Source organism: Octodon degus, unplaced genomic scaffold, assembly GCF_000260255.1.
Source record: "Octodon degus isolate 3935 unplaced genomic scaffold, OctDeg1.0 scaffold00001, whole genome shotgun sequence".
NCBI lineage: Eukaryota > Metazoa > Chordata > Mammalia > Rodentia > Octodontidae > Octodon > Octodon degus.
Window position 1 is genome coordinate 27,288,899 of NW_004524577.1, and position 8,567 is coordinate 27,297,465.

The 8,567-nt window shown below is 39.4% G+C and overlaps 1 protein-coding gene across 2 annotated transcripts in view; it reads left to right on the forward strand.

Moving 5' to 3' along the window:
* The first annotated feature begins 42 nt into the window (after window positions 1-42).
* The window catches only part of Sgtb (small glutamine rich tetratricopeptide repeat containing beta), a 60,364-nt gene continuing 51,839 nt past the window's right edge, over window positions 43-8,567 (forward strand). For both annotated transcript variants that reach the window (XM_023706120.1, XM_004623046.2), the window contains exons 1-2: window positions 43-230; window positions 1,334-1,453. In XM_023706120.1, coding sequence (XP_023561888.1) covers window positions 1,354-1,453 — 100 coding nt within the window. In that variant the 5' untranslated portion in view covers window positions 43-230; window positions 1,334-1,353. The remainder of the gene's footprint in view (window positions 231-1,333; window positions 1,454-8,567) is intronic.

The following is an 8,567-nucleotide window of genomic DNA, read 5'->3' on the forward strand; positions in this document are numbered from 1 at the left end:
CGCCCTGCACCGCCCCAGGGGCGGATTCCGCGAGATCCCGCCGCCCAGAGCCGAGCGAGCAGCCGGGTGGGCTGAGGGGGCGGTGGCGTGGGAGCCGGCGAAGTTTGGCGACCCGGCCAGTGCTAAGATCCCGAGCCGGGCTCGACGCTGGAGACCCAGGGGGCGCGCGGACCGGTTAACTGACTTCCCCGGGCCTGCGGCCGTTGTCTCGCGAAGCATCCTCTTTGCTGGTAAGGTGCTTCGGTCTGGAGATGGTGCGTGTCCCCCGGCCCTAGACGGAGGCCTGTGCCGCACACCCGCTGCAAATGCCCTGGAGGCTGAGGCGAGGCCCGGATACCGCTGGGAGGGAGGCTGGGAGCGGGGGTAGCTGTGCTGGGGGGGAGGCGCAAAGGAAATGTGGGGGGGGGGTAGGTAGCCTCTTTTCCCCTCCCCACCTCTTTTCCCCTTTTCTGTTTTCGCCCTCTACCCTGGAGCCTTTTTTACGCTTTTTAATAACCCGTGGCCTAGCAGCTGGGTTCAGTCTCGCCTTAAAATCCGTACACGTAATAAGCATCTTAGCGGCAGGCACCACACCCTGGCTTTGAGTTAGGGAACCCGGGGAGCAGATGGATGCTGCGATTTAGTGGAGATGAGCCATTAGTGCGCTGGCCCCGCGCCGCGCGTGGAGGCGCCGGTGTTCCCCGTGAATGGGCGTCCCAGCCTCTCCGTGAGAGCAGCCCCTGCGCGGAGCGCTGTCCGTTTGTAGTATCATCGGTTTAGGCAATGATTTCCTGACGCGTCTGTTGATCGCACAAATGCCATTTTTTGAGAATGACGCTCGGTGAATAAACAACCTGTCTCGAGTGTATTTCTTCAGCGGATAATTCCCGACTAATGGAAGTAGGTGGAGTGTCAATTAGGTGTTTAACAGTTTTTATAAATCCCATGTACTAGGTGAAGATGCTTATTGTATACCAGTTTCTGAGTCAGCAGTATGGAATCTCCCTCAATTTAGGACAAGGCCTTTTGGGGGATTTCTATATCTATATATATACTTTTTTCTGTATCCATACCATATACATAATTAAGATGCATGAGTGTTTAAGCTTATGTTTTATATGTTTTGGAAAAAAATCTTATTAATCCAAAATTAAACATAGTTTAATACTACTGAGTTTAAATTTTAAGAAATGTAACAAATCACTGTAACAGTACCCTGTGTTCTCTTGACTGTAAAAAGATCAAGGTAATGCAAGTTTTTTAAAAAATGTAATCCTTGGTATTTATTACCTATATAATTAATAACTTGCTGGCTGATTCTTTAACTGAAATTTTTGTCATTTTTATTATTAAGGAAGTGTTTAAGCTTCTAAAATGTCATCAATCAAGCACCTAGTTTATGCAGTTATTCGTTTCTTACGGGAACAAAGTCAAATGGATGCTTATACTTCTGATGAACAAGAAAGTTTGGAAGGTAGGCATCTGTTCTTTGTGTTCATTTGTGTTATAAAGACTAAAACTAGTACCAGCCCAGCTTCATGATGTAGTATAACAAAATCAGACTGTTGTGCTGATCTTTGAAGTAGAGAGGACTAACCAAAAGATTATCTTTTTTTTGTTCTCTGAAACTTGTTTTAATTAAGAGTAAGAGGACTAATGTTCATTTATTGAACAAGGATTGTGTCAGAACTATACATAGAATTTTTCTTCTGTAAGACTAATATCATAAGTGAAACCAGATGGTAACATAACAGCCAATATGTCATAAATCTGAGACTTAAATCCTGGTTCACATTTGGAAGGTTTTCCTTTTTCTAGTAGCAGAGCATCAAGTTTAGAAATGATACCTCAAGATACCTTAGTCATTGTAATAGCACTATGTAAAAGTATAAATAACGATGCCATTGGTGAGCTCTGACAAGTGCTAACAAATGCATTGGGCCTTGAAATGAAAGGATTTCATCCTTGTTTTGTGTGTGCTTTAAATACTGGATTAGGTAATCTATAAAATCGAGCAGGACTCAAATGATAGCATCATGTGTTTCCTTCACACCATCTTTGTTCTTCATCTTTATGCATTAAAAATTTAAATTCATTCCAAGCATAACAAGATAAATTTCTGCAGATGGGGTTGTCAGAGTTCACTGAGCCTACCTTCCGTGTGGCCTGAAGACTTAATTATTGAAATTAGAGTGCATATGGGACAGCTTAATAACTAACACTACAGTTGGAATTTCCTATCTCGCAGCTGTTCCTCCTATAAAGGGGATGCATCTATTAATTTTGAGTACTTCCCTTGTAAAGCTGTTTAAGGGGGTGGGGATAAAAACTGGGCACTTGCTCTGAATCTGCTTGCCGTCTGGTGAGACGATGTCTTTCCAGGTGGCAGTCATTGCAGCAGGTGATGCACAGTTGGAAAACATTACAAATCAGTCCATTTAATATGAAGGTCTTTTTGTTCTCCTTGATGGTTGGACTGCACAAGCTTAAAGGTGACTGGCTATCTAAGGAAAATGTTGGTTATGATAGCTCTGAAATGCATTCATTTAATTAAAGGTATTTCTTTTCTAATCAAAGGCACTAAGGGTTTTTAAGGGTCAGAATGAAAATTGAGAGTGTTTTAAAAACCAAGATGTTATGTCCTATTTTTAGGATGGTATTCAGCCAAAAATATGTGCTTTCAGCTGTTTGCTATATATGGCAGTAACATGGTGCCAATTGTTTGTGACTGACCCCTATTTTTGACTGCAAGTCTAATTTAATTGAACAAGAAATCATGTGGAGGTGTTATCTCCTCACCTTCTAGACATTTAAAAAAGCCCTAGGAAGGAAGCCTGACTTCTAGTGCCAGCTTTACTACTATGTATTTTGAAGATGATAAATCACCAGTTTTTTAAATCTTAACAGATGTCATTCACTTCTCTTAATTGTTATCATCTACTGACCTTTGCTTTATTTTTGACCTTTGTAGTTTCTATTCCCTCTCACTTGCTACTCTTGTATTAACCATTGGTAATCCTGATATAGTCATAACTTAATTTTTTCCTTGACTCTTTTGATCTTTTTTCCTGGAGATCTCAACTGCTTGGCTGTACCCTAGTTCACAGGTTGTGAACATAGGTGATTTTTCAAAGTCTGGAGACATTTTTGATTGTCACAACCTCTGGGACTGGTATTTGGCATCATGTAGGTGGAAGTCATGGATGTTGCTAAACATTCTACAATGCTCAGGCCAGTCACAGACAATGAAGAATTTTCTAACCTAAAATGTCATTGTGTCAGCTGGGCATGGTGGTATGTATCTGTAATCCCATCACTCTGGGAGAGTGAAGCAGGAGAATCTTGAGTTTGAGCACAGCGCAGGCAATTTAATGACTGAGCAGGAACCTGTTAAAAAATAATAATAATAAGGTATACCGGGGGGATAGTTCAGGCAAAGGTCCTAGGTTTATTCCTTGATACTTCTTCCTAGTTCAGTATGTTAAGACTGAAAAATCCTTACCTAGATGTTATTCCGAAATTGTATTCCTTCTATAATTTCAGTTTGTGACCACAACTCCCTGTCTTTCTAGGTCATCCTGGAATCCTTATCACAATTCTTTGAACCCACTGGTACCTCCAGCCTTTTGATCTTTTACTTTTCCTATCACTATTTTTACCCATTTTACATTCTATAGTTGATCATTATAGGAATCCCCTTGTATTTCCTTCCTTTTTTTGCGCTCAGGCCAGTCTTGGTTATGTCCTGCTCTTCCTTTGTGCCCACATCCATGCAACTAGATAGTGATAGAGTACAACACACAGCCTTTCTGACCAGTCCTATTTAAATTCATGACTATAAACCTCAAACAGACATTTAATGGTGCCAGGAAATCATACTATTTTATATTTGTGCATACTTTATTCTATAGATTATCATTTTAATACTTTCTCACATCTTCTCTGATCCCCAAATTCCATCCATGAACTTCACTTTTAGTTCATTCCATCTCTCCCCAGAAAATTGGAATAATAAGAAAACAACTTCCATCAGTTCCCACCCATCAGCATCAACACCCACGTATGCTTGCTGCCTGTGCTAATGACAGTATGGATGGACCCTCAGTGTTCCTTGTTGTTGAGCCCTCTACTGGTGTCCTAGGCCCCATCTTATCAATTCCAAGACCTCACTCTAATTATGTTGCCCTCTTGCTTTTATATCATCACATTTTTACTTGCTGTAGGATCATATGTGTGAGAATATAAGCTTACCTTTATTTTTACCTTCTTAGAAAAGCAAAATTACCCAGTAAATAATATTTACCATACTGTGCCATCCCCAACTACTGTCTTAATTTTTCCCTCTCCCTTCATAACAAGGCAATTTGAAAGAGTTCTCTGTTCCATCTCTCTTTTTATTCTTTTTAAAAAATTTTTTTAAAATCTTTTATTTATTTATTTGGTACAGGGTCTGGCTACACAGCTACACAGCTTGGACTTGTAGTGATCCTCCTGTCTCAGCTGCCCCAGAGCTGGGATTACAGGTGTGCTCCACCATGCCTGGTTTTGACACAGAGCATGGTTCCGGGCCATCAGGGATAGAATCTGGGTCTTATTGCTTGCCAGGCAGGTACTTAGACCTCGAGCTTTCTCCCCAGCTCTTCCATTTATGCTTTCTTAATCCTATTCCACTTGGGCTTTTATCTCTGTTGCTTTATCTGTAGAGCTGTTATTAAAGTCATTAGTGAGGTTTTTTTGTTTTGGCTTCTTGAAACAGGGTCTTGCTATGTACTTCAGGCTGGCCTTGAACTCACTATGTAGTCAGGCTGTCCCCAGATTTGCTGCTATTGTCCTGCTTCAGTGTCCCGGAGTGCTGGGATTATAGAGGTGTACTGTAATCATGCCCAGCAATCATTAGTAATTGCTGTGTTTCTTATTTATTTTTTGGGTACTAAGGATTGCCCCCCAGGGCTTCATACGTACTAAACAAACACTACCTTTAACTACATCCCAGCCCTGATTTTTGTGTTGAAGAATGATCAGTTTTTGATCAGTTCTTAGTCTTTATTGACTCAAACCACTAAAGTTGTTAGCTACCATTAATAAAGTTGATAATCACTTCTTTTTTTTTTTTTTCTTGGTGAAACCAGGGATTGAACTCAGACCCTTGCTCTTGCCAGGTAAATGCTCATTCTACTGAGCCATCTCCCCGGTCCCTTGATGATCACTTTTGCATCCATTTTTCCCCTATACTTTATTCACTAAACTCCAGGATACTTCATAATTTCTTGGTAGTATCTCATAGTTTACTGTTTCTCCTTAGCTAACTCCTTTTCTCTTCCCAGCCTGCCATGCTGAGGTTCCACTGTGTAATTCTCTTCTCATTATCTACATCCATTTCTTTGGTGGTATTACTCAGCTTATTGACCTTAAATATCCTCAATTTATATGCTGACATTTCTCAAACTTGTAGCCTTGGCCTAGACTTTTCTTCTGAGCTCCAGATTTGTATATCTAGATTCCTTCCAGAAATCTCTAACCTTATGTCTAAATAGGCATTTCAAAGTTAACATTGCCAAAACTGCACTCCTGATCCTCCCACCTAAAATCTGTTCTATCCACAATTTCCCTGTCTTGGTGATGTAACTCTAGCTTTTCTTTTGCTGTAGCCAAAACTTGGGTGTGATTCTGGACTTATCTTTCTTATCTCACGTATTCTGCATCTTACCATTCAATAAATCCAATTGGCTATACTTTCAAAATATGTCTACAGTCTGACAACCTTTCCCCATGTGATATCACCATTATTAGAACTAACTCTTGCCTTTTTTACTGTAATTGCCCCTAACTGGTCTGTATATTTCTGAGTGATCTTTTTGGATCTGTTAAGATTCTGTCATTTCTCTACTCAAAATCTTGCAGTGATTCCTTATGTTATTTAGTCATTGTGTAAGAAAATGGATGCAATTTGTACTTCTGTGTTGTATTGTTGTTCACTTATTTCTCATTTTGTTTCAGCCAAGTTAAGCTTTTCACTGTGAAAAATACCAAGTCATTTTGCCTAAGGGCTTTTGTTCTAGCTGGTTTTTTTTTTTTTTTTTTTTGAATCAGAATGGTCTCTTTCAGGATAATGATACCCTGTCTCTTAAAGTCTTCCTGAATTTTTTTTCTCCACACAACTCTTAGGTCTGCAGCCTGCTTCCCTGCTCAGCTCTGCTCACTTGCCATCCCCCTTATTCGGTACTTGCTTATTGCCTGTACTCCACCTCTCTTTGCCCAACTAGAATATAAGCCCCAAGAGATGGGTGATTGTTTCTGTTTTATTCACAGATACATGGAAAGTGTCTAGAAAAGGGAGTGGCATATGATAGGCACTCAATAAATGTTTGTTATATTGAATTGATGAATTGAATCCAGTGATCCTGGCATATCATGTAGTCAGTCTGGATCTTAATTTCTAAATCAATTCAGTGGTTATATCTGCCCCTCCCTAACTAATAATACATTTTGTCAAGAGAACTAGAATCAATGGGCAGGTATATAGCACATGGAAACTTTTAAATAAAGTGCTATATAGATAGAATATTATTGAATAAAATTGTGCTATTGAATAAAATTATTGAGCTACCATTCTTGCCATTAGTACCAAAGACCTTTTGTTTTTGTAAGTATGTAAGTACATAATTATTACGTTAGATTTTTATGACTTACTCCGGAGTGTGATTTCTCAAAAATAAGATCCAAAATATCTCTTTCATAAGCAAGAATCTTGAGTTGAAAGTTAAATTATTGTACCTCAGTTATTTAATTGGGAGGGAGACTCTAGATTAATAATAAAAAGGAGATAATCTTGAGTTTCAAGATAGGTTCCAGGTCTATTTTATCAAAGCAGAATTGCATTTTAAAAAGTCATCTTCTTTAGCAGTAGAGAGAGAGTTGTGTCTAGTATGTGTCAGATTTGTATTCTAGCAGCAGAAATAAGCTACACTGAATCGTGTGATCAAGATATGGCATTAAAGACCCTCCCTAGTCACCAGGTAGACTTTTCAGTGCTGTTAGTACTCTGAAGTTCCATTCTGTAAGGAAGGGCACAAGGCAGAGACTAGCCAAGACCACCAGACTTGTGTAAAGACAGTGTGGTGTAGAATTTTATTGTGTCTAGGTGCAGGCAGACAGAGGGCGAAAAGACCATCTGTAGCGAACAAGTTTTTTTTTTTTTTTTTTTTTTTTTTTTTCTTGTAGAGTTTGAAAGAAGACAAGGAACATTAGGCAGGAAGATCACAGTGAACATTAGTGGTCAGAGTTCTCTGGATGTCTTATGCCTCAGTAGGCAAAGCTCTTGAGGCATCTGGTATAAATGTTTGAGTGTCTTCAGATATCTGAGCGTTTTGAAGATTCAGTACTCTATCTTATCTCTTTCACACATCCTGTGTTTGCTGAGGGCACCAGTGTTGAGCTGAGAACAATGCCTCTGCTGACAAACAGGTTGGGTGTTAGGAGAGTCATGTCCAAATGGAGCCTTACACATTATCTGGTTTATGGTTAATGGTTTAGTTTGGTTCCCTCAATCTTTTATCTGTCTGAGAATTGGTGTTTATTTTATTTGAGCAGAGGAGAGGAGAAATGTTCACTTTTACAGATTTGATTTTTTTTCTCAGAACTTCAAGTATGATTTCAACTGTGAAGTTAGTTGATTTAATTCACTGAGCATCTACTATTTGCCAAATTCTGTTCAAGTCAGAGATAAATAAGGTATAGGCCCTTCTTCTCAAGTATAATATAGGAGACATATATTAAGGCCACATAATATACTGATAATAATTGTGGATGATAAAACAAGTATAGTAATAGGGACATATACAAATCATATATATATGTGTGTGTATATACAATACATGCATAATATATATTATATATATGTAACTTACGTTAAATAACTGTCTTCCTTGCAATGAGGACAGATTTTCTTGAGTACAAATTCACTCTGAGTATAATAGGGAGAGAGTGAAGGATAAGTGTACAGATTGTTTTCTATGTGGTAATATTGTTCCTTATTCAGCCTCCTTTCAAAGGAGACTTAGTCTGTCACTAGTGAAAGTAATGATAGTTCTTGACAGATAATTTTCTCAAGACCACAATTAATATATAACATAACTTTTAAAAGTTACATAAGAATGTAAGTGAATCTATTGCGTACTAATGGATAGTGATCAGTATATATCTTCTTATCTGCATTCTCAGTTTCTCTAACAGGAGTACAACTGGGATAGGAATCTACCTCTATCCCTCTCCCCCTCCATCTCCTATCCTTCAGGAGAGGATATGCTTTCCCTGTTCCTTTATCATTTATGTAGAAACCCATTTGGAGTTTGTTTCCCTTTTCTCGTATCTCTTTCCTTTCTACATAAGTGAGCCTTGCAGTTTCTGGGAAAAACACAACATAAAAGAAGTTTATTGTGGCTCACAGTTCTGGAGGCTTCAATCTGTGGTGGCTGGCTCAGGGACAGAGTGGCGTGGCAGGGGAGGGCTGCTCAGCTGATGGCAGCTGGAAGACAGGGTTAGCAGGGAAGAGCCAGAAGAGACAGGCCTTTCAAAGGCGTACCCCCACC